At 49.5% G+C, this 24,359-nt stretch overlaps 3 protein-coding genes across 8 annotated transcripts in view; 2 read left to right on the forward strand and 1 right to left on the reverse strand.

Moving 5' to 3' along the window:
- The first annotated feature begins 1,505 nt into the window (after nt 1-1,505).
- THUMPD2 (THUMP domain containing 2) lies at nt 1,506-12,721 on the forward strand. Of its 2 annotated transcripts, none has more exons than XM_026110468.2 (10): nt 1,506-1,660; nt 1,840-1,972; nt 3,077-3,480; nt 4,813-4,890; nt 6,221-6,273; nt 6,571-6,658; nt 7,611-7,682; nt 8,308-8,422; nt 10,156-10,273; nt 11,872-12,721. In XM_026110468.2, the coding sequence occupies exons 1-10, from the start codon at nt 1,568-1,570 to the stop codon at nt 12,191-12,193; spliced, it is 1,476 nt and encodes a 491-aa protein (XP_025966253.2). In that variant the 5' UTR covers nt 1,506-1,567; the 3' UTR covers nt 12,194-12,721. The 2 variants fall into 2 exon arrangements, with proteins under 2 accessions (XP_025966253.2, XP_025966254.2); XM_026110469.2 differs by having other exon boundaries at nt 1,506-1,633.
- Nucleotides 12,722-15,479: 2,758 nt separating this feature from the next.
- Nucleotides 15,480-22,914, reverse strand: TMEM178A (transmembrane protein 178A). Its single transcript, XM_064510083.1, has 4 exons — nt 22,410-22,914; nt 18,697-18,810; nt 17,737-17,874; nt 15,480-16,471 (listed from the first exon to the last, which is right to left on the reverse strand). Exons 1-4 carry the CDS (start codon nt 22,693-22,695, stop codon nt 16,230-16,232), a joined length of 780 nt encoding a protein of 259 aa, XP_064366153.1. The 5' UTR covers nt 22,696-22,914; the 3' UTR covers nt 15,480-16,229.
- Nucleotides 22,915-22,949: 35 nt separating this feature from the next.
- MAP4K3 (mitogen-activated protein kinase kinase kinase kinase 3) overlaps nt 22,950-24,359 on the forward strand; it is an 81,073-nt gene continuing 79,663 nt past the window's right edge. For all 5 annotated transcript variants that reach the window (XR_003260789.2, XR_010388673.1, XM_026110431.2 and 2 more), the window contains exon 1: nt 22,950-23,253. Coding sequence is in view for 3 of the 5 variants with exons in the window: in XM_026110431.2 (XP_025966216.1) it covers nt 23,143-23,253 (111 nt within the window). In the remaining 2 variants the exon portion in view is untranslated. The remainder of the gene's footprint in view (nt 23,254-24,359) is intronic.

Below are 24,359 nucleotides of genomic sequence, written 5' to 3' on the forward strand. Positions count from 1 at the left end.
AAACTGCAATGACATAAGAACCGAATTGAAAAGACTTCAATAATACTAGTATCTTATAATATATATATTATGTGTATGTGTTGATATAGTATGTTTATATTTACATTTGATAAATGCATATAATAGTATAATTCAGTGAAACAGAATTAATATCAATTGTATCCAAGGAGAACTGGCCTCTGTACCTGAAGAAATTTGGCCTGTATCAAGTAATCCTGGCAGGACAGATTGTAGCGTAGCCCCAGAACACATTACACGTGTTTTTACATCTTACTGTCGTTTTGCTTAGTATGCCATTACTATTAGTTGAGATAATGATCATGTTCTTTTTTAACAGTTGGAAGCAAATTATGCTTCTGCAAAGAAATGTATCACAAAATAATCAGGAGTATGTAAGATTAACTAAACAGGGTACATACAAATTAAGATCCCTCAAAAGGAGGGTATATTCCTCAAGTGGGTGTCCTATCCAAAAGAGCCATGACTTGTATTAATGGATTATTGTTACTAGTCTGTGGACATATTAGATTTGCCTATCATCTGCTCTAATCTTATGACTTAAGTAGCAACGTTTCTGCTTATGTAACTACAATAGATATTTAGCTTATTGTTTTTTTCCTTTACTGTAGAGCGCTGCCACTCTCTGAGCAAGAAGCTGTCGACAGCAGCAGCTCTGCGGCGAGCCCGTGGAGCCGAGATACGCGGCCTTTGGTAGCGGCTGCTGGCCGTGACCTGCAGGCACGCGTGGCTCGATGGGACTCAGAGGGCTGTGAAGGAACAAATGTGCTCCCCACCACGGAGCTTGCTGGATGGTTTTCTTCAGCTGCGAGACTTCTGAACTTTTCTTGACCCCTCTGTAGCTTTTTTCAACCTGGTTTAGCTGCGACAGCAGTTTCTCTAATTGACCAAGCATCTTCTACAGCTAATTTGTTTTAGTTTTGTTTATCTTTCCGCGGTACAGCCATGGTTTTAACTAGACTGACGTAGCAGGCAGTTACTCTGTGCAGAATGAGAAGGTTATGGCTCTACTGCAATGATGCAGTGTACAGAAACACAGGCCCGCTGCGACAGCAGAGACCTTGGGAGAGAAGGGTGCAGAAGCGTATTAGCAAGCATAGAGAAACGACCCCAAATGGATCCTTAGAGCCAGGAAGAAGAAAGCAGCAACACGAATGTCACATTCGCCCCAATGCTGCCAACTCGCCGTAACAACCCCCAACGCTGCCACCAGAACGAAACCTCCAAGCTCAGGACCCCGAGCGGCAGCGGGTGAGCATCTCCCCAGGGAAAGGGGTAGGAACTAAGAGGCATGGCTGCGCCTTGCAGCTCCCACAGGCTGCGAGACCCTGGGTCTCCCCTCGCAGCGGCGGCGCCATCGCGACACCGAGGGGGCGGTGCGAAATGGCGGCGGGGGCGGGCCGCAGCGCGAGGGGGCGGTGCGAAATGGCGGCGGGGGGCGGGCCGCAGCGCGAGGGGGCGGTGCGAAATGGCGGCGGGGGGCGGGCCGCAGCGCGAGGGGGCGGTGCGAAATGGCGGCGGGGGCGGTCCGAGATGGCGGCGGGCGGCGATGGCGGCGGCCGGGCGGTATTTCTGCACGGCGGGCCGCGGGCTGGAGCCCTTCGTGGCGCGGGAGGTGCGGGCGCGGCTCGGCGCTACGGAGGTGAGGGAGGGGGCGCTCAGCGGCCGCGGGGGCGGCGGCGGCGGCGGCGGCTCCGGGGGTTGCGTACTTGTTGCGCAGATACGCAGCAGCATGCGGTGGCGCTGCTGAGCCGCTTACGCTGCTCGTGGCAAGTCGCTTTTTTTGTTGTTTTTTCTTCTTTTTTTTTCTTTTTCCTGAAGGTGGACTACGTTTCGGGAAAGGTGTTCTTCACCACTGAGGCGGAGCTGAGCGACCTGAAGAAGCTCAAGTCTGGAGAGCGGTTGTTTTTGCTGCTTCAGAAACGCGCCCCGCTCCCTGTCTCCAGAAATAAAGGTACCGCGTTCGCCTTTCCCCTGGGTCACCCCAGCTTTCTGCCCACGAGGTACCGCTGGGAGCCCCAGCTAACATCCCCTGGGTTAAATTAATTTTCGATGGATTTCAGCAGCCATCGCTCTAATGGAGACTAATCAGGTCTGAAGTATCCTTCATTCAGAGACTCCCAGATGTGGTGTTTTTTTTTTTTTTTTCCTGAAACTCGAACGCAGTTCTGGACCCCTCAGGCACGTTATGTTTCTCTGAGGCTAAGCAGACCCAAACATGTCTCTTGTGTCATGTAACTGGGACACGTTTCTTGTAAATCTGAGCACTTCAGGTCACATCCTGTCTCAGCGTTGGGGTTAGAGCCTCAATAAGAGGGATGGATATCGGTGTGCTGATGGCATTTTATCTGGGAGATCACAGATGGTTTGTAGCTTCAGGGATCCACTTTATCCGTGGCCCTAAAATATAAGATGAGAAATAGGGACATCTAAACTCTTTTTCTTGACCGGCTTAAAGGTTTTTACCTGATTTGGCCTCTGAATCCCTTGGGTTATCTTCCCTGTTATCATAGCTAAGTCAACAGGACTGCCCCCAGGTGTAAGCTTAGGTACGTGTGAGGGACTTTGCAAGATTCAAGGCAGGTTGATTGGTAGTGTGGATAGGTTTCCTGTATAAAAGAAGAAACTTGTGGCTTTTATTCTGAGCTGAATCTAAGTGATTCATGTTCATGTCTGTCTTTGAATCCTGGAAAGTGTCCCAGGTCTCTAATCCCAGACTGAGTGCTTTCTGGGGAGGATGACATGGTGGAGCTAGTCCTCAGTCTCTGGGAATGACTCTAGAAGTGGTCTGGTCTTCTAGTGCTGCCAAATTTCTACAAATCAGAGTTCCAGCCTTGCAAAACATAGTCTTCGTTCTGTAATTGGACTGACATGTACATCTCAGTTGATAGGGTACGCGAGCGTTAGGGGCTCAGCTTTGTTTGTGATGTGTGCTGCTGCAGTTCCTGGGTTCAAACGCTAAATCCAAACATAGTCTCTGTTAACATTTGTTATTAGTAGATAGAAAAATCAAATGCTGAGATTGAACTACTTAACCTGAAAGCACTTTTTCTTGCAGGGAAAGCATTGCATGAAATCAAAAGCCTTGTTGTTGAGGAGCCAAGATACTGGCTTGATATTATCTCTATTTGGAAAAATCTTCATGGACACAAGGGGGAAAAAGATGATGTCTCTCAAGAAAATCCCTTGCCTCCCAAGAGAAAATTGGAAGAAGAGGTGAATATTTCAACTAAAAGACAGAAGACAGAGACTGTTTCTGAGGAATGTCAGGCAGAAGCTGGAGAGAGCTGTGTGGTAACAGAGGGAAAGAGTGATCAGGACTTGCAGGCTGAAAGCAAGACTTTTCTAGAAGACCCTTCCAAAAGTAGTGAAGAGAAAGCCACTGATAATGAGAAGCATAGCTTCAGTTTCAGAGTTTCTTGTCGCTGTAGTGGAGCAATTGCCAAAATATTTACTTCACAGGTATGCTAAATTATCTGTGTTTTAAAACAAATTGGTAAAGGTGGAAGGAAATGTGTGGTTTATTTGCAATTTAAATTGTGTTATATGTTCTGGAAGAGCAAACTGATCTAACTTTTTTGTGCATTTTCTCGGAAAGAACGTAACCTGCTTTACCTTCAGCAAACAGAAATACAAGCAGTGGTGTTCATTTTGAGGTATGATGTTACCCTGACCGTTTTTCATATCAATGCTTTATCGAGGATAGGTAGACAGAAGCGAGGCTGAGGTAGCTGTGCTTGTGAAAGCAGGTGTAAGGTGCTAGCAGATTGCTCCTTAGACTGCACCAACCTGAAGAGCTGTTCCAAAGACAACAGAGCCAAGCAAGCTCCTCTTGTTTGTGACAGAGAGTGTAAAAGGGGCAAAGGCCACAGATTGCAGCTTGGGAAGTACGGGTTGGACGTTGGGAAGAACTCATTCCCCAGAAGGGTGGTGCAGCCCTGGGACATGTACCCAGGGATAGGTCTTGATCACTGGGGTGTCAGGACTTGGCTAGCCAGAGCTCCAACCACCCTCAGAGAGAGTGCTGTGGAGACCTCCAGAGGCCTCTTCCCACCAGCATTGCTATGGTCTATCCTGTATTTGCACTGCAATAAAATATAAAAGCAATGTAGCTGCAGTTTATTTACATTTATCTTACTTGAAGATGAGTGGTTTAACTAGCCTTCCTTCTCCCCACCCCTGGTGAAGTTAGTGACTTGGGAAGATGGGATGCCATGAACATGCCACCACAAATGTTTGCTTAAGTTGGTAGTGTGAGTTTGAACTCTTAGTCTGAAGGTAGCCAAAACTTTCTAGAGGCAGTATATATGTGTGTGTGTGTGTGTGTATGTGTTTGTGTGTGTATATATATGTATATATCTGTGTGTGTGTATATATATAACACTTTTGTGAGTTGTAGTTGTGCACTGATAAGCTTCCCTTCAGGTACAGCCATGAGAAAGTGTGTGTGTGTGAGACATGAAGGTGATTATAGGTGTGTGTTGCAACTTCAGCAGGACTTGAACTTCAGTCTCCCACATTCCAGATGAGTAATAGTAATTTTGTCCTGCAGCGTGTTTACTCTGTCTCTCTTGTTCTGTCTTCTTGCATCTCTTCAGGCCTTTGTATGAATTGTTCTGTAGTGATTAAAGAGAGACTGTTTCTTTTCCCAGATATTTACAAGGACTGTATAATTAAAGCTGTGGTATTGGGGTTTTGTATGTTTTATAAGGGCTAAAGTGATGTCTTTCTCCCCTTAGCTGTAGTTTTATTAACTGTGTTATTTTTATTGCCTGTTGTTCTTTCTTCTCACAGGAGATCGGAAGAGCAATTGGCATAGCACTCATGAAGCAGTTTGGATGGAGGGCTGATTTGCGGAATCCGGATCTAGAGGTAACGCTGTTTGTCTGCCAGACGGTCTTTTGCTACTTCCAGATTTGCCCGGCATCTCTTGTGTTTTGTTTTCCGCTCCCTTTGTGCACCACGCTGTGGGCTCTCCCTATTTGTCTCTGCCACTGCATTTAACCAGAGAGCATCTGGTAGCACAGAGCAAAGCTCTTCACCGACCAGTGTATGCAGGCCTTCCAGTCCATCTAAGCTCCAGACATAAATACCAGGAAGGCCGGCGTGGGCCTGTACTGTCAGGGGAAGGATCTGTCCAGGGGACAGCTCAGAAGCCTGCACCCTTACAAACTTTTGGACTCTGGCTGACTCTGTTAAAGATGGAGCTCACCTGAGCCACTGGGCAGCCACTTTAGCCTCTGTAGGGGAAGAGAGGAAGCAGCAAGGTCCTTTTCTTGAGGAACTCCATACCTGAGAACTTGGTTTAGGGAAGAGGTTGCAACCCTGTGCATCTTCCTAGACCCTGTCTCTTGCAAGCAGCTTGCTTAAGGCACCCTCATGGTGCAAGCTACCGGGGACCTTGGGAAGGACTCATTGCTCTCGACAAGCTTTCTGCATCCCTGTACTTGGTGTACAGAAACTGCTGTCAGCATTGATGCTGGGAGGCCTGAGGCATCCCATGAAAGCTCCCAGTTCATCCACTGGTTCTGTTTTTCCCAGGCTGTGCATCAAAGAAGGCTCTGTTGAAACAGGAATGGAGGGCTTGCTCCTTACTTGGTCAAATTTTTGCTCTGAAACTGTTCAAGTGCTGAGGACTGGGACTCTTCAAAAGTAGCCTGTTTTCCTTCATGCTTCTTGGAGGGACTGCAGTCATGCAACACCTGTTGGAGAGCTCAGAGCCTTCTCTTTTTGGGGTACTCCCTATGGCACAGGAGAATAAGCTCTCGAAGCTGTCTGTATTTCTGGAAGTATTACCCACCTCTGCCTTCCATCTGAAGTGCTTGTTAAAGGCACTAGTTTGAAGAGGGGGGAGAAAAAGGGGAGAGGGGAGGGAGAGAATAATAATCAGCAATTTTTGATGAACTTTCTTCCTGGTGCCAGTGCATACAGTGTACTATCTTCTCCTGCTTAGAGTAAATATTTTTACAGGTGAAGGTATCCTTTGGACATTGAAGTCTTTAAGGGAACCAGTTTTTTGTAATTCTTACACCCAGTGTGATTTCTTCCAGTTAAGCGTAATTTTCTAAAGCATGTATTTTTGTTCTTAAGCTAGGATCAGACATTCATAGAGACATCCTCCGAGTCTAGTTTAAAGGAGCTAAATTTGTGTCATGTCCAGTTGAGAGATTCTAATATTGTGTGTTTGTTTTCTGTCTTTCAGATCTTTGTACATCTAAATGACATTCACTCTGTTGTGGGGATTCCCCTTTTCAGGTAGGCATTCTCATCACCAGATTTATTTTGGCAGTATCAGAACAAGCATAATTTCTAAATGGTCCTATTGTTCACTGTGAATATGTTTTGTCTGAATTAATATTCATTGGTCTACATGCTCAGGAAAGCTCCAGACAGACCACACGACTGTCCAGACATTGCAGTGAGTTCGTAGATGAAAGCAGGCTGCCTTTCTGTTTGCAGATCTGAGAAGTCCGCTTCCACTGGTCTTTCATGTTACATGGGCTTTTTTGGCTTGGTTGTACCATCATCTCATGTTGCTTTTACTGTCTGCAGGCTTCCACTGGCAAACAGGGAGTATATCCAAACGGTGGGACTGCGATCAACGATTGCATGGGCCATGGCATCTCTGGCTGAAATCAGTGTAAGTGAATGTTCATGGCAAAGGTGTAGAGACCCAAACGAAGGAGTATTGCTGCCACCCAGGGCTGAAGCTGCAAGACTGAAGTATTATGGTGTTAATACCTATGCTCTGATCCAAGTTGTAGTATTGGTGCTGAGTTTCAAAAACAGGTGCAAAAGCCTAGAGGAATATTGGAGAAAAACAATATTTACTAAAGATAGATTATAGGGGATGTAGTGTTGGTTCAAAGGGATCTCTGGAGATCTCTAGTCCTACCTCCCCCTTGGAGTGGGACTGTTGCCAAAAGGATAGATCGGAGGAGCTGTGACTTTGCCTAGCTGAGTCTGGAGAACTTCCAAGGATGGAGAACCTCCACCCGTCTGCCTTATCCCAGGGCTGTTCTGCCCTTCCAGGGAAGCGGTTTTGCTCTGTACCCAACCAGAACTCGCTTGGCTCTGCTGGTCACACTACTCCTAACGCAGCCTAGGGCAGGCTTTTCCTGACTTGTGACGAGAGCACAATGTCTGCTTGCGTTCAGCGTGATGTCTGCTGTAACCCCAGGCTCTTCTCAGGCTGTTCTTCCCTGCACTGACACATGTCTAAATTGTACATCTTTCTTTCACTGTCTATGCTTCAAAACTTGTTTGGAGTTTTTGCCCCCTACACCAAAGAACAAGAGTGATCTTTCCCACTGATTAATTTGATACCAGTATCTGTCTGCACTCCAGTCATATTTTTTTTTAAGTGTCACCTCAAGACTGGATGTATTTGATATATTGTCTTTAATGAAGTTATTCATGCTTTTTACTATACAGTCTTACAGGCAATTTTGGTGTGGTAAAGCAGTGATCATTGTTACCCACATTGGGTTCTGCAGTAACTTATAGGTGATGAGCACGTTGGAGTAGGCTTTGTGTTGGGAAAGGAGTCTGTCATCTTGCTTGAGATGCAATAAGCCCTTTTATTTTTGCAGGCTGGTGCCTTTGTGCTGGATCCCATGTGTGGGTTAGGAACAATATTGCTGGAAGCTGCAAAAGAGTGGCCTGTAAGTATGACAGTCACAACAGATGGGAGCCTTGCAAGGCTGTTTGTAGTTGCATCAGGAAAAATCTGTATCACAGTTATACTGATGTGCACGTTCTTACTGGAAAATTGGAACCAAGTGGGTCTTTCTAGGCAGTTGTTCAAAATGTTTTAGTACTGACATTTCCTCTGCAGGAATGTAAACGGTCCCACACGCTTGTGCGGGAGGGTGCTGGGAGCCCCATATGCGTGCAGGGTTTGGGTCAGCCATGGGCTTTCTTTTAAAATGCCTGGGCTTATCATGGGAGTGGAGGGGTCAGTGGGACAGTACAATGAGTTGTTGGCATTAGAGGCGGCGCAGCTATCCATAAGCAGCTTGGATCCTGCTGGTAGGACAAGGCCCCTGTGTTTCTCTAAACCGTTGGTCTCTTGAGCAGCAGAGAACACAAAGGGAGTGAAGATGTCACACATTTCCCCCCCCCCCCCCCCAATCCTCTTGGCCTATGTATTGCTTTTGTGTAATAGTAGTGGATCTCCAGCAAGGGGGTTGTCCTGAAAGAGCTGTGAAATGACAGTTCTGTGGAGGGTTTATAAAATAAATATACCTGTTTGTCAACTAAATGACTTTCCCCTTTTTCTCTGAACAGGAAGCCTGTTACTGGGGTTCTGATATAAGTGATTCACAGTTAGAGGGTGCATATGAGAATATTAGGACTGCAGGCTTGATGGATAAGATTGAGTTACTTAAAGCTTCTGTGAAAGGTACGTCTGTAAATGTTCAAAGTGAGGCATGTTTAAAGTCTCTTCTGGTTCTGGGGTTATGCAGGTAGTGCAGTTGTTCTTGAGATGAGCTGTACTAGAGCTAACTTTCAATAAATAGCTGAGAGGTTACCCTCCATAATGCTAGTGACTGGATACTTACTTGTTCTCTCCCCCTGTGAACTTTGGCAAGAATAAACTCAGCAGAAGACAATAAAAATAATAATTTTCAGACACAGGCAGTAATTTTGTAACTTAATGGGAAATTTGGAACCACAAAGAGTACTTGCCATATAACAGTTTCTGTATATTATGGGAACACAGCAAAGACAAATCTGTACATAGTGTGGCTTGTAACTTAAATTTACCAAATAAGTAACAGCAGGGGCTCATAAAGCGTAGTGTTGAATTATTACTGTTTTGCAGTGGGCGTACTTTAAATGATGGTGGCTTTTTCTTGGAAGAGGGAATCAGTTTGCTCTCAGTTCATGAACTAGTCTGGGAAGAAGGTAATCATTTTATGACCTTGTTCTGGGCCTCAGAGCCTGAATCTGAATTAGTCCTATGTGAAATTCGTGACAGACAGAAGCTAGCTGTTCTTCCCTGTGCACAGATGGATGGAGTATAAACATTTCTCTTTCCTTGCAATATTTACTTCTTATTAGAGCAATTGGCTGTAAAGCCCTGATGGAGCTTGACTTCTCGGACGTACTCTGATGTCAGGCTTTCCTTATGCTGAACAACTATAGCTGGTGTCTTAGGCACAAGTGAGAAGCTGTTATTTCCGCATATTTTGCGAAGGACTGTAGATAACTTGTCCTTCCACTTGTAGATAAAATGTTTTACTGTAAGTTCTGATCCAAGGATGATTCAAGAAACACCTCTAGCCATTCTGGAAAGGCTGGCACGGAATCACAGCAGGGTTTGGGGGGGGGGGGGAGTAGAGGGGGACGGACAGACCTCTAGAGGTCTTCAGTCCAGCTTTTCTGTTCAGAGCAGGGCTAACCCCAAAGACAGGTTAGGATGCTCAGTTTTGAGCTTCCCCAAGGATGGGGAACCTGCAGTCTCTTCCTTTAACCTGCCGGCTACACTCTGGTCAGCACAGCCCAGTATGTGGTTGGCCTTTGTCACTGCAACGGTGCTCCACTGGGTCATGGCTGACTACTTGTTCACTAGCAGTTCACAGGTCCTCTTCTGCAGAGCTGCTCCCCAGCCAGTTGGCTGCCAGCCTGGACCCACCAACATATCCATCCTTCTCCCATAAGTCGGGAAGAGAAAACTAACTTCCTGGGTGGAGGCAGATTGAACACTTGGCTCCTTGCCATTAATACGTGTGCATTTGAACATCTGCGCTATGTAAAGTGCTTGCAAGCTTAATTCTTCTCCCACACTTTGCTTGTGAAGATTTATTGCATGTTGAGAACCAGCAATTAGTTTGGAAAGATCCCATTTTGGAGTCTTACTGATGGGGCAGATGTATTGCCAGTAACAGAGAATTTGTGAGCTAAATCATGCTCTCACGCCATTGTCTTTACCCCGTCTGCATTGGGTTGATAGTGTGTGGGATTGGCTTCATAGTGCTGTTTATGTGGATAAATAGAGTCTCAGAAGGAGCCATGAATTATGGGTGCATAACCTTTGCAAGAGCTGGGAGAGGGTTTTATAAGGTGAATGACAGCGTAGCTCCTGTTCATTTTTCAGATAGTCAGATGTAAAGACCTGCCTTTATTCTACAGCATTGCCATTGCCTTCAGAAAGCTTCGATACTGTGATTTCGGATATTCCATTTGGGAAGAAGTTCAAGATCACAAAAGACCTACCGCTTCTCCCAGATATTCTCCAGGAGATGGAGAGGTATGTGTGGTGTTTGACATGCTTGGGGTGTGGTGTAAATGTAATGATGGTTTGCAGTCCTGAGCATCCAGTCAGCTTCAGATTTGCTCTGGTTTAAACACTCTCTGGCTCTGTAACCTGATCCTGTGAGGGCTATGAAAGTCTGGGGTTTTATTTGTCCTTTAAAAGCTCTTGTGGTTTGTATCGCAAGCTGTGGAAGTGCTAGTGGCAGCGCAGGCTGCTAGGGGGTGAGTGTGTTGCCTGAGCCACGCTCACAAGCACTCTTTACAAATTATGATGGTGACAGGTAAAAGAGGGAAGAGCAGATTTCTGAGAAAGAGGAGAGGGTAACCTAGCCCAACTTGAAGTACGGCTAGGTAAATTAAGCAGTAATCCTTTTTCAGTTGAGATCTGCTTGTATTAAATCATAGACTTTCTTTCTGAGTTAACAACCCTGTTTTTTACTGGCCTGCCTCAGCAGGAAAGATTTCGGACCAGCAAATGGTGATATGTGTGTTCCCCTCTGTCAGTGTACTGGAATATACAACTAGCCACCTGGTTTTCTTTTAAATGCTTCTTTTCATATTTCACCCTGTCATTATGTGGCAGAGTTAAGCCAAGCTAATAGTGGGCTGCTTTTAACAAGCAGTTCCAGCCACCTGCCCCTCTGCATTTTTTTTGGCTGAAAGCAAGCTCTTTCTGCAAGGTTAGTCTTCAGCTTGGTGTTGATCTGGCTCACCCAGAGCCAGGAATGTGGTGGGAAGATGGTGAAGAAGGTGGGGTAGCTCCACAGAGCGTCAGGGCAATCTTAGGTCAGCTCACACTGACCACCTTTGGTGGTGTTGGACATTCTTACCTTCTGGTCTCACTTTATTGGGTTATCCTAAGCAAAATATTTCCTTGGGAAGGTGGAGATGAGGAAGAGAGAGTTATCTTGAGAGCCCCACCAAAAATACTTTTTCCATCCACTTGCTGTGAACAGAGCCCATGTGGCCTCTTTGTCTCTTTCAAAGTCAAGTGTGATGTTTCCTCATGCACTGAGAAATAAATAGATTGCAAACAATGGTTAATTTACCTCAGTTTCCTGAGTTTAAAAGACTTCAATTATTAGTGGAATTAGTGGAACACTCGAAAGGCAGGCCTTTTAAAATTACCAGAGGGAAAGGTCAGCTTCTGAATTGCCTTACACATTCAAAAAGCTCTCCCCCTTGCTTTAATGTGAACCTGGTCCTTTGCAGACTGATGCAGGCTCAGGTCTTCCTTCTCTCAGTGAGACCCAAAAAAGGGGTTTTGAAGGTGATACTGTCCTTAATTCTTGGAAGAATTAAGGTTAAAAACCAGATCCATCTTCTCTGCTAGCAAAATGGAAAGAATTCCTGAGGTCAGAAATGTTTGGGAGTCAGTAAAGGCCCCAGTTCTCCCATTTAGGAAGACTTACAAGGATAGGGAATTTAAATACCATTTGGAAACTTAGCTTACTTTGAGCTGTGACTCTTAACATGCTTAGGTGTTTTATTGGATGTCAGTGGCATCTGAAGTATCAGTAGTGTTGAGTTCTGCGCAGATGAATGAATGTCAGGTAGATGAACACCTAACTTTTTTTTTCCTGCAATTGCCAGAGTACTTCGTGTTGGAGGGACTATTGTATTGCTGCTCAGTCAAGATCTCCGTAAGCACCTGGATGGCATTATGAAGCGTGTTGAAAATGATGGGTCTCCTAAAGCTCTTTCTGATGGTGCCAATGAAACCACTGCTGTGAAAGCCTTGAATATCGATGGGAATTCTTCTTCCGTGGTGAATGGTGTTGAAGAATCTGTTCTTAGCAGCGGACAGATGTATTTTGGGTCTCTGGTGTCAGATGGCGTCTATGGGGTTAGCCTGGGAAAGACGGATGCTTTCATATACAAATACAAGAAGATCTCTCCTGCTGGGAATCGGTAGTTTTCTTGTGCTGTGCCTCAGTGAACTTGAATCTTGATACACTTGAAAGCAGCATGGTGGTGAACCAGTGCAACCCTGCTAATCCAAAGCCTGTGCTATTTGTTAGCTCACCGTATTTTATTTGGCTGTGACAAGGTATTGGTTTTTCCTCCCCTCAGTATTTGTGAGGGGTAGAAGGTACCTGCTACTGTTTCAAATGCTTTGTAGAATACTGTAATGAGGTAGAGTCCTCAAATCCTTGGTCAAGCAAAACTTCTCATTATCAGCAGGAGTTTCTTTGGGAGAGAAGGATTTTGTTTGCAGTAGTGGAGAAAAAAAGATAATATTAAATGTAAATGAATTTTAACCTTTAGCAATATTTTTTAGGAAGCCCTTTTTGTCTGAAGATGTGTCTAGCTCTTCTTGAGGGCTGGGTGTCTGCTCTGCTTCTGTGTGCATTGCAGTCTTGTATTATTTTAAAGCTAGTTTGCATTTGAAATGTCACTATTCAGATCTGTTGGAGTGGAAAATAAACTATTTTCTATATCATTTCTTTGCAGCTATAGCATGTTTCTAACAGGCCCTTTATGCTTCAGTTTAAGTGTGAAGAGATGTATCTCTACTGCCAGTAATGCTTTGCCTTACTTGATAATGTTACTCTAAGGACACAACGTGGAAGATGAGGAAAACTTTCACGATGGATGAACAGCTGAAGGTGACTTCTGTCTGCAAAGAGGCATATGGAAAAACTCTCCTGAAAAGAGGGATCTTAGAAATTCTTTTAGTATATGCAAAAGGTATTTGGGGGGATGCAGTCTAACTCAAGGCTTTCCCACAGTTGCTCAGCCAACAGTGAAGAATTTCTATAGAGAATCATTGCAAATTGCTTTCAGATGGTATTTTGGACAAGCATTTGCAGCTTGGCAAGCTGGGATGGAATCATGCATTGTGTTCCTCTGCCATGATTAGTGCAGAGACCATGTTTAATGGTGTCTGTGGGGGTGTGGGGGTTTTGTCTGTTTAATGGTGTCTGTGGGGGTGTGGGGGTTTTGTCTTTTTTTTTTTTTTTTTTTTTTTTCCTTCTCTGATCCTGAAAAGGTGCTTCGGCTGCATAAGGAAAGAAACTTTAATCTTCAGCCTAACTATGCTTCTGGAGAATAAAACTTAGTGTCATTGAGAACTGCTTGTGGAGCCCCTCCACCTTTATGCAATGCTGAGGTGTCTTTCCAATGCAATCATTGTGCTCGTGGGAAGAGGCCTCTGGAGGCCTCCACAGCCTCCCTGTTGGAGCAAGACTATTGGCAGGGCTAGATCACATCAGGAGGGGCTTTGTCCAGCCAAGTCTTGAAAACCTTCAAGGACGGGGTTTCTGACCTGCCTGGTACGTGTCCCAGGGCTGGACCACCTTCCTAGGGGAGAAGTTTTCCTAATGCATGAACCTCCCAAGCTACAATTTTTGGCCATTGTCCGTTGTTGCATTGTCTGACGCTGCAAGAGTTTGGCTCTGTCATGTCTGTAACTCTTTCAAGCTGTTGCAGGTTCCCATTAAATTTCCCCCTCAGCCTCCTTTTCACCAGTCTACCCAGCTCCCTTCCCTCACTGGTGCTGTGCTCCAGGGCCCTGACTGCCTTGGTAGCCTCTGTCAGCCCCTCTCCAGTTTCCCCATGTTCCCCCCTGAACTGGCGGACCCAACACTAGAGACAACCCAAGTGGGGCATCACCAGTGATGAACAGAAGTAATCCTCCTGGCTCTGCTGGCCCTGTGGCTCTTAATGCAGGCCAGGCTGGGGTTTGCCTGTTGGCGTATGGTCAGCCGAATGTCTGCTGTAACCCCAAACCCTTCTCAGCAGGGCTGCAGCTCACTGCAGATCTCCCAGCCTGGCCCAATGCACTGTGTTATCCTGCCCCAGGCACAGAGCTCCATGTCTCCTCCTTGAATGTCACAAGGTTTTTGTTGACCCAGTTCTCAAGTTGCCTGAGGCCTCTCTGGACTGAAGTTCTGCCACTCATTGTTTTAGTCACATCCCCAGTTTAGTGTCACCCATGTGTGTTTTTCCCACTTCACCCAAGGTAGAATCAAGATTTTTTTTTTTTTCCAAACCTGTCTGGTGTTGTGTTAGATTACTGTTTAATGATCTAGCACTCAGTTTATCCAGTAAGCGTCAAGACCCATCAAATAGTGTAAATGCATCTGGAGAGAGTCTTTCTGCCTCAAGCTGGTTACAACAGAAGACAGCCTATGTAAGCAGGTAAGAGCTGACTGTAACGGGACCTGACAGTGTTTGCTGAGAAACATTGCTCTGTGTTCAGTGGTAGAGCAAAGTGCAAAAATACAGGGAAGACTAGCCCTAAAGCTGTGCTTAGCTTTGATTTATCCTGCTGCTGTTTCCTGGTGTCTTTGCTGCTCCCAGATCAATTAATTGATCAGTTGGGTGTCTATCCACTTTATGAGATTGTGTTTCTTTGCCTAAGTTGCCATTGATTTTTCTGCTTTCATTTAATTGACGGTTATTGCATTAAGCCATGATACTTCTGTTCTACCACCCTTGCCTCTCATCTCTCCTTCCTTCCTCTCCCACCCTTCAATCAGCTTTCCTTTCTCTCACTTCTCCCTTTTTCCAATCCTTTGCTTACAATAGTCTGTATCTGAACTTCTCCCTCACCATTCCTGTGTTCATGTTCATCTTGTACCATGCAACTTTATTGCTGAAATGGCTTCTCCAATCGCCCTGCTTCTTCAGCAGTATCTGGTTTGCTCCTCTGCAATGCAGGCTGGGCTTCCTGGACCTTCTGGGGGTCTGGCCAAGCTCTGTCCCTGTGCTCAGTAGGTGCGAAGCTCTGTTCTGGCAATGAATGCACGGACGCTGTGCTTTGAGGACAAAGCAGGTTAGGCGGTGGCAGAGGATGGTGGGTTTGGATGAGTTATGACAGGCGCGTCAACGTGGCACCTCAAGTTTCTTAACTGGGGTCTGGCACTGTCAGTTTGAGCGCTGTCCCATGGATTGGCTTGTCACTGTGATCTGTTAACTTGCATGTCACTTCAGTGAAGCAATGGAAAATGCAAAGTGTTGTGCTCCGTTCCTCCCCCGCCAGCCCTTCTAGCACCCTCATCCCTCTGTTTCCATGGGCAGCTCCTTGGCCCGGAGAAGATGGGTTCCCTGGGGCTCTGACCTTAGCGTGCCGCGTTGTCGCACAACTATCGCTGACATAAGCACTACCTAGACCATGACCCTCTTGGTTTATTAACTTCCTCTGCTTTGCAGAAGAGCCCAGTTCTGAGCCATGAAATTGCAGTCGACACAAACGCTTTTGACAGAGGCAAGTATTTTACTACAGATCTCGTAGCTTAACAAAGAGGCTAATGTTTTCACGTTCAAGAGGCCTTCCAGGAATGGGTAGGAGTCACTTAATCCTTCTCACAGTGCAGCTCGGGTCCTCGGAATGGAAATCTTGGTTACTTACAAATCATACAGAAACCTCAGGTACGAGAGGGAACCGAGTTGGAGTACTGTTACAGCAAACACTCACTCCAGATATGCAAAAAGACACAGGCACACACTGATTTTAAAGAGGAGGGTCTGTTGGGGCAGCAGGGGGACACCAAAATCTTCCTTTAAGGTCAAGTGCAAAAGGTGCTGAATTAAAACATTATGCATGCCCTGGGGAAGGGGGACAAATCCGACTAGCAGTCATTTGGCAACAACGACTTTTCCTTGGTTTCTTTATGTACAGACGCTTGAAAAACAGAAATAGCCCTAAATTCTTGCAATGACTTTCCTCCCCTTTGGCCATTCAGTGCAAATATCTTCCTTTACACGCATATAGCATATTAAACTGAAACAGCTGATTCTGTCTTGAGAGCTGCCTCCTTTTCCCATCTGTCTGCTAGGCAGCATGGGAGAGCAGTTTGTTGGACTGGCAAAATGCAACAGTCAGATTTTGAAGAATCAAGTTTTTGTGCTTGGAATCCTGAATTTAGTTTTCACTTGTTTCTTTTAGTAAGTCCTGAAAAATACTGTTTGACCGTGATGGAGCCACGTTGGCGATGGGTGGGCAGTCATACGGAGGAATCTCTGGCAGACTTCAGCTGCATAATCTTGCTTCTGCTGACAAACGGGTAAGCTGTGCAAAGACACCCAGCTGCTACCGTAAATCCCAAACTGCACCAAGCACAAAATATAGACCAGCTGTATCCATGTTCTACGTCCTCAGGAAGGCTATAGATGAATTTAGGGAGACGGTTTAGATCGTATGATATGCTGGCTGCGTAAGTGCACAGAGATATAGTGCAAAATATTCCTGTAAGTGAAACAATCACATTGGTATTTTGAGATGCAGCATAGGGTGAATAACAAAACAAATGTTAAGCCTTTACTAATCAAATAACTTGCTGCCAGTTTTGTTGATCTAAGTTATCTTGGGTAGCCCATAAAGTTTTAGTGTATTACCAAATTATGCAAGACTGAGCCCTAGCTCTGTGGCTGTGAACTGCATCGCATGAACTTCCTGGTTGCTACATTTAAGAATAAAGATCTCCTCCGTGACTTTAGTCATGTCTGTCTGTTCTGCCCTTATAAACAGAGCAAGGTAGCAAAAGCCTCCATCCGCAATCAGATCTGAGCCACGTGATGAGATAGGGTTGTGACGCAGAATCCCCTCCGTGGGAGCGGTGCCTGCTGCACGCCTCAGAGGAGCCAGGAAAAATTGTTTTGCGCGTGCTTCGTGCAGTCTGATCGGAAGGTTATTGTGCAGGTGATCTACCTCTGTGTGCGGCCCTTGCCAGCCTCCCCCGACATACCTCTGCCGAGAACCGTTCATGCTGAATCGCTCTCCAGCTGTCTGCAGGCACCCTTCTCCCTGCCTGGGCTTTCTGTTGGGTTGCTTTTCATTAGGCGTTTTTCACTAGGCTATGTTTTTCATTAGGCAGCTAAATTAGCCATGCACGTGAGCCTTTCCTTGGGCCAGTGCCTTCCAAACTGATTTAAAAAAAGAAAAAGCTATGCTGTGCTTTATAGCTGCTCAAATCAAAGTATTTCCTCTGGCACGAGAGAAAGCGTTACGCTTATCCTCGTGAGTTTGAATGCTTCAAACATCTGCTGGTTTCTTTGGGGGGATTTTTACCTCTTCTCCCTCTCTCCCTCCCTAACTAACCTTGAATTTTGTAACTAACACTTCTTTAAATGTATCCCCCTCCTCTATTTCCTACTTAATAATAGGAATCATATAGTCAAACACCAAGGACTGAAAACTGCAGCAAGGGACCTTTCCAGTCTGGAGAACAAAGCGATCGCTTAATATGTAAAGGGCTGGGGAGTTGCTTTAGCCCTGTTGTCCTTTCCTGCTGTTGCACGAGGCTTATAAAATTTTTTCACAGTTTTTTTTTTTTTTGTTTCTAATTACTGGATGTTGCACTCGTCTGAGTAAGTGACTCATTTCATGCAAGGGCCAGTAACTGGAGATTAGAAGGAAAGGTGTGCTCCGCTTACTGGCATCGTACTCTGCCTGCCCAAGGGGGACCTGGTGAAGCCTTCGTCTGTAATTAGCATGCCAGAGCGACGCATTACCTGTCATCAGGAACAGAAGGCCTGCAACGTGCTGGGTGAGGCTTTCTTCCCAAAAGAAGCTGACTGCTGCTACGGTACACCCGCAGAGAAGAACGGCTGCAGCCATGCCCAGGAAACCGGCTGTGATTCTTCTCAAGTCTGTTTCCACCGAAAACAAGAAATAAAGAGCAGGTAGTACAATGGTCATGCCTCCCATTGCAGGAAGGAGGGGAGTGATTCCTAGAAATAGCCACAAGCTCAGCTGGCTGGGGCTGGCAGACCCACAATAGGAGTAACTTCAGACCTGCAAGTACCTTTAAACAGAAGGTGATCCTTTCCAGGACCAAAACAGCTAGGCTGTTTTTTAGTTGTGCTAGAAACTTCCCAATATTACATGAAGCTTCAGCCATACATAGCATTCAGAATGCAGGTGCAGCATGAATTTATGCAGATGCACAGTGGTATTTTCTGTTCATTCTCTATTGCCTTCTCAAGTTCCATCCAAATTACTTTAGATGTGCAGAAATGTTCTCGCTCCACTTTCTAAATGCTGGGGAGTTTCCTTGCAGACAGGTTCTGCCATCATTGTTCAGCATGTGGTTTCTGACGTCAGCTTCTGAAACACCTGCTCCTGGATGTTTTCCAGAGACAACAAAGTGCAGGTTTTGCCCCAGCATCTGCAGACCCCTTGGGGAGGTGAGGGGAAAGGTGATGTGCCTGTGAAAGGTGGCTAAGAGAAGCAAGCCTACATGCAACAAGCTTAAAACTCATTGCGGGGGGGCATTTGTGCTTTCCTGGAATGATTGTGGCTTACAAATAGAAATGAGGGTGAAAATGGCTGATGGCTGGGCCCCGGTGGGACCCTGTTTGCTCAGCCCCTTCCTCTGCAAACTAGTGTCCCGTTTCTGCCTTTTTCACGTGAAACGGGGAGCGCGTGGCAGCGACCTGCCTGGGGAGGAGCAGGCCACAGCGAACACTTACGGAGCAGATGCCACTCATCTTGCTGGATCGTCTTCGTCAGGTTGAAGGGGACATTGTGCAGGCGTATCGGCTGGGAGAAGTGGTACTTGATAGCGGTGCATCTCTGAGCGATGCCTGCCGGAGAGGAAGACAAGGCGTTCCCCGACCAGGTAACTGAAAACAGCCCCCATCTCCCCTCAAAGCACTGGGAGTTAGTCCCCTTCCTCGCAGCTCATCCTCGTCACCGTGTCCTCATCCTCCCCAGCCCCATGCCATGTGCTCAGCTCCTGCCCTTCCCCTTCTTCTCTGCATACTCAGCTCTAGTCTGTGCCACCAACACCAGCACCCGTGACCTGGCTCCCTTGGAGACCACCGTTGGCCCACTGCACTTGGGAAACATTACCCATGATACGAAAGCCTTAATTTCCCCCTACCCCCGCCAAATAAAGGGATCCAGCTTCTCTCTGACAGATGAGAAGCGTTCCCAGACTGGGATGTAGGAACAGGGGGAAACACTTAGTCCTAGGCTGCTGAGTAAAGGCAATCAATGCGTTGCTCCTCCTCACGCTGAACTCATGCCTCTCCCGGCAAAGACGAAACCTTCCCAGAAAAGGCCTGTGGTGCAGCACGAGAAACAATGCTCTGACTAATGCAAAAGCGCAGGCAGGAACCCTGCCTGCTGCGGAAGCGGCTATTGCTAATCTCTTCCAAGAAGTCCACGCTGGCCGGTGGCAACACTGGCTGAGACACTCCTCATCACCAGTGAATTTGCAGGGGAGAGGGAAGAGAGGAGGAGATGCACTGGAGTTTGAATAGGCATTAATATTTGGAAGAGCAGCGATGAGGAAAACAAACAAACAAAAAAGTGCAGGGATCTGGCCAGATTCCAGCTGCCACGTGCTGTGCTGGTGGTAGATACCCCAGAAGAGCCATCATTTGGCAAATGCTGCAAGGACGCACCACCCCTCGTCCCCGCGGGGATCGCTGTCCCGGTGCACCCTTTCCATGTTCAAGGCTTTTTTTTTTTTTTGCCTGCCCTTGTTCTTAGCAGAGCAAACGCCAGCGCGAGCTGTCGCTGTCTCCAGACTGTCTGCACTTTCATCCGGGAAAGATAAAGGTGGTTTTCTTCTAACGCAAAGCACAACTGTGAAGCGCAATGGAAAAGGGTCCTGTTTGAGGAGAGGGGAAAATGGCCAGGCTGCAGCACTGCTTTTTTACACTCTTACATTAGTCATCCCTAGAAGTCTGACATTTAGCTCTTCTCCCTGGACCTCAGGATTGATTCCAAAAGGAGTGTATTAGTATAGGGCTGGTGCTGGGGGGCCTCCTGGCCTCTCACACCTGGGCCAGCTGAGCCCTTAAACTAGCCTTCCCTCATGTGTCCTCCTTGGGGGTACACTTCAACCCTGGGACCACCACAAACCGCAGCTTTTCCCTTGACCACGCAGCCTTCGGCATCCCAGAAACATCTGCCTGCCTCCAGGTCTGATCCTGAGATCACGCCGCCGTTAAGCGGATGCTCTCTGGCCCCTTGTTAAGGACACCCTCCATCTCCTAAGCCAAGAGGACAGCCTGGCCCCAGGCCACCTCTGTGCACGAGGATAGACACGGCGCCTCTCCCTTTCACCCGGCACAGAAAGATGCTGGCAGGGAGGGTTGGGAAGGCCACTCGCATCAGCGTTGCCATGCCGAAGCCGAGAGGAGCCTGCCAACGCACACCCGCTGAAGAGCCCCGGCGCTGAGCAGCAGCCAGGATTTAAGGCTGCAGAGAACAAAGTGGCATTTTGGATCTGAGCAGCAGCAGCATGGATGGGTCATGAGCGCAGCTGGTCCTGGAAATAACAACGCGTCCTGCCTCGGCAAGGTATTTTTGTGCCTGGAGGGTGCAGATGACTATGGATAAAGCTTGTGATCCCTAGAGGCACAACAGTAAAATGTCACAGCGATTCCCAACATCACCCAGAAGAACTCCTAAAGCAAGAGCTATTTTCTGCATCTCTGTTCCTCAGTATGCATGAGCTTGGCTGAAACCGGTGGGAATTACGGCACTAACATTTGCACCGCCGGTGGCCTAACAAAAGCCGTTCACCTCACTCTCCATCTGGTAAATGTGTTTTGGGGGGCAGGCCTTGGAAAGGTTCAAGGAAAGGTGCCCGTGCTGCTTCTTGTGCCTCAGACTCCCTGTGCGGCATAGCAGTGACCTCCAAAAAATGGGATAGCAGAGAGAACAGCATGGAAGGGGTGTTTTTTTTAAGCATGAAACAGGGTCTGTGCTGATGCACCTCAAAGCCAAGCTATCTCCTTACCCTAGAATGAAACCATGGGCAAAACCTACATCCCAGCGCATCACCGCACGTTCAGCAGTGTTGAACGAGAGGAAGCGGGGAGGCATTTGGCTGAAGTGTCACAAAGAGGTTTCACTGCCAGACGTGACTTTTATTGAGTCTGACCCTCCCCAAAGGCGTGAAGAGGAGCTCAGCCTGACTCTGCAGCACGCGGCTAGAGCATCCCTCCACAGCCACGTTTCGGCAACGGGAGGGAAAGGAGGAAGCAGCAGAAGCCGCCCCGCGGCGTGGGGAATGAAGTGATGCCTGTTGCCGATTTGATCCGTTTCTGAAGGCAGAGGGGAGCACATCGCTCTCCGCTCCATCTGTCTCCCTCACCACAGAGAAGTTACAGGCACTACCGGAGAAACCCGTGGGTGTTTTTACACGAACAGAGGAAGCACAGGCAGCTGCCAGGGATAGAAAGCAGGATTTAAGGGGAAAAAATATCCTGCTTGCTTCATTCATATCAATTTCTACCCCAGCAGAACCTGGCAAGAGCATAAAATGGGAGCAAATATAAACCATTTCCCCTGAAATGAGACAGAAGTGAAGACTGAAAGGCAAGAGCAGGCTGCGCTGGGGATATCGGTGCTCTGCGGCAGGATGTCCTCTAGCCTTTCCGCACAGAGCTCAAACTCCCTGGCATTTCCTTCCGTAACTCGTTCGCAGCTGCTGTGACTCCCAAACTTGTACCAGAGCCTTTGGATGGGCTCTTGGAGCATCTGGGGTGGCCCTCGCCAGCCGCCCCCCTCCTGCTGCCTTCCCCGGCTCCTCGGGCCCTGGAAAGCAGCCCGAGACCTGAGTCACTCGCCAGCAAAAACCACAGCAGCCTTGACCTGACTCGGGCAGGTGTTAAACCGTTTTATTCGCCGTGATGTAGAAATAGAGCAGAAATCATAAAAATTAAGCCAAGCAAAGGAGGGCTGGCCCAGGGAGGCTGGAGGGGGGTAAAGCCCGAGCTGCGCCCCGTACCCTGCCAGCGCTCAGCCCCCCCGTTTGCTTCTCCGTGCCGATAGTCACTGACCCCCCACGCGCACGCCCGGCGGGGCAGAGGGTCCGTGGCAACGACGTGGTGCCCCTCTGCGTGCAAACTCCCCCCTGCCCCATTTTACTTCTCCTTGGGGGCGGGGGCACGCGTGGCCCCCAGCCCCACCGGGGAGCTGCGGAGCTTCCCGGCCCCGAGGGGGTCCCGGGACACGCGGGGGGGGGGGATCCCTGATTCCTCCCCCAGGGGACCGCAGGTGAAGGGGGGGGCTCCCCAATTTGAGGCCCAGGGAGGTGCGCAGCCCACCCCCCTCCATGTAAAGGGGCTACCGCCAGGGCCACCCAGTACCGGCGCCTGGGAGACAGCACGGGGGGGGGGGTCCCCGGGGCCGCGGCGCGGCGGGGTGCCCGGTGCCGGCTCACCGCTGCGGACGAGGCTGTCGAGGCGGGGGTCGGTGCCCAGGTAGTAGCAGGTCCGCCAGAGCCCCGCGTGCGTGGCGAAGAGCGGCCGGGCGCAGCGCGGCGGCGGCGGAGGCGGCGGCGGCGGGTGGCGGCGCAGCGGCAGCGGCGGCCGCCGGGCGGCTTCGCAGCTCCGCCGGTGCCGCCGCGGGTCGGTCTCGTACCAGTGGTCGGTGCAGAGCGCCGCCAGCAGCAGCGCCAGCGCGCACAGCCCCAGGCACAGCCCCAGGGCGCGGGCGGCCGCCCGCATGGCCCCGCTCGGGGCTCAGCCCGCCGCGCGCCGGGGGCACCGCGGGGGCGGCGCGGGGCGCCCCATGCGCCGCCGCGGCCGCCGGGGGGCGCTCGCCCGCCCGCCCCCCACCCCCGCCGGGACCCGCCCCCGCGGCCGCGCCGGACCTCGCGGCTCCGCCGCCCCACGTGGAGCGCCGCGGCGCCCGCCCCGCGCATGCGCGCGGAGCATGCCCCGCCCCCGCCGTCAGGCGCAGGCGCGCGCCCCAAGGAGCGGGGCGGGGGGGGGGCGGCGAGCTGCGCGCCTGCGCGGTGCGGCGGCGCGGCGCCATGTTGCCCGAGCGGGCCGGGGGGAGGCGGTGAGCGCTGTGGTGTCGGGTTCCCTCCCCCCTCTCCTCGCCCTCCCCTTCTCCCGGGCCTCGCCCGCCCGCCCTGGGGGCCGCGGCCGAGCGGGGCCTCCCCCGGCACCATGAGCGGCGGCGGCGGCGGGCGGGTGTGCGACCTGTCCCGACGCAACCCCCAGGAGGACTTCGAGCTCATCCAGCGCATCGGCAGCGGCACCTACGGCGACGTCTACAAGGTACCGGCGCCGCCGCGGCCCTGTCAGCACCGGCCTCCCGTGGTGGGGAGGGGGGGGCCGTTGCTAAGCGGCACCGCACCCCCCCCACCCCTTCGAGTGGGTCCCGCCCGTTGCCAAGCAACGGGGTCGCGCCCCTCTCGCCCCACAACCTGGGGGGGAGGGTGTCCCCGTTGCCAAGCGACGGAGCGCCCCCCACCCCCGAGGGGCTCTTCCCGTTGCTAGGCAGCGGGGTTCCCCCCCGGGGGGGTCCAGGGAGCGGCGGCAGCGTTGTCGCTGCGCGGCCCGGCCGCTGCCGCGGAGTCGCGGACGGGGCCTCAGTGCCCGCTGCCCCTCCAGCCCCACCGGGGCGGCGGGACGTGCCTGGTCACGGTGAGCAGCCGGGCTGGCGAGGGCCCGCCCGAGCAGGCCGCTCGCCTCCGCTCCTGCGCTGACCCACTTCTCAGGTGGAAAGGCTGCCGCTCTGCGCTCGCCCCTCTGCCAAGCATCGGGCTACAAAATCTGAGCGTGACAGCGGAGGGTCAGGAAAGGCAGTACTGAGGTTGTCTCTCCAATAATCCTACCCTAATTCTAGAAACACAGAAAAAGCATGGTTAAAGCGACACTCGCCACACCTAACTTCAGCTTTCTTTGATTTCAGCCTACTTAGACCTTTCCTCTGCCTCGGTAGCCTGTGTTGCTCTTTTGCGTGTGCAGCTGAGCTCTTGGCTGAGGCGCTGTGGCACCCTCAGGTCCCTCAGGTAGCATTTCACCTCTGCTTACCTTCCCTCCGCTCTGCAGCACAGCAGGGGAGAGAGGTGAAGTTTATTGCGTGTAGCGTGTTGGAAGTGTTATTTTAACTGTGTGTTTTCCAAACGTCTGCTGGTCCGGTTTTGTCGTCTCAGTGCGCGTTTAGTTAAGCGAGTCGTATCCGCAGACAGGACCGCAACACGACACTTAGAGGTATCCCACAGTTTGAGGCTCTGTTGTGCAGAAGTAGCACGGATTTCACCTCTGCCTTTTTAAGTGACTGTGGCTAGAAACAAAGTCCTGTCTGCGGCAGTTTTGGTTTAATCTGAGCTCACTTAAATGTTGTGAAAGTTTCAGGACCTAAATCCTCTTGTTGTTAC

This window comes from Dromaius novaehollandiae, chromosome 3 (genome assembly GCF_036370855.1).
Source record: "Dromaius novaehollandiae isolate bDroNov1 chromosome 3, bDroNov1.hap1, whole genome shotgun sequence".
Lineage (NCBI taxonomy): Eukaryota > Metazoa > Chordata > Aves > Casuariiformes > Dromaiidae > Dromaius > Dromaius novaehollandiae.

Coding starts and splice junctions, on each gene's coding strand:
- THUMPD2 (XM_026110468.2), top strand. CDS start 1,568: ATGGCGGCGGCCGGGCGGTATTTCTGCACGGCGGGCCGCGGGCTGGAG. Junction 1,661..1,839: donor CGCGGCTCGGCGCTACGGAG/GTGAGGGAGGGG, acceptor TTTTTCCTGAAG/GTGGACTACGTTTCGGGAAA. Junction 4,891..6,220: donor TGCGGAATCCGGATCTAGAG/GTAACGCTGTTT, acceptor TCTGTCTTTCAG/ATCTTTGTACATCTAAATGA.
- TMEM178A (XM_064510083.1), bottom strand. CDS start 22,695: ATGCGGGCGGCCGCCCGCGCCCTGGGGCTGTGCCTGGGGCTGTGCGCG. Junction 17,875..18,696: donor AGATGAGTGGCATCTGCTCC/GTAAGTGTTCGC, acceptor CGGTGGAAACAG/ACTTGAGAAGAATCACAGCC. Junction 16,472..17,736: donor CCTTCTGTTCCTGATGACAG/GTAATGCGTCGC, acceptor TTTCACTTACAG/GAATATTTTGCACTATATCT.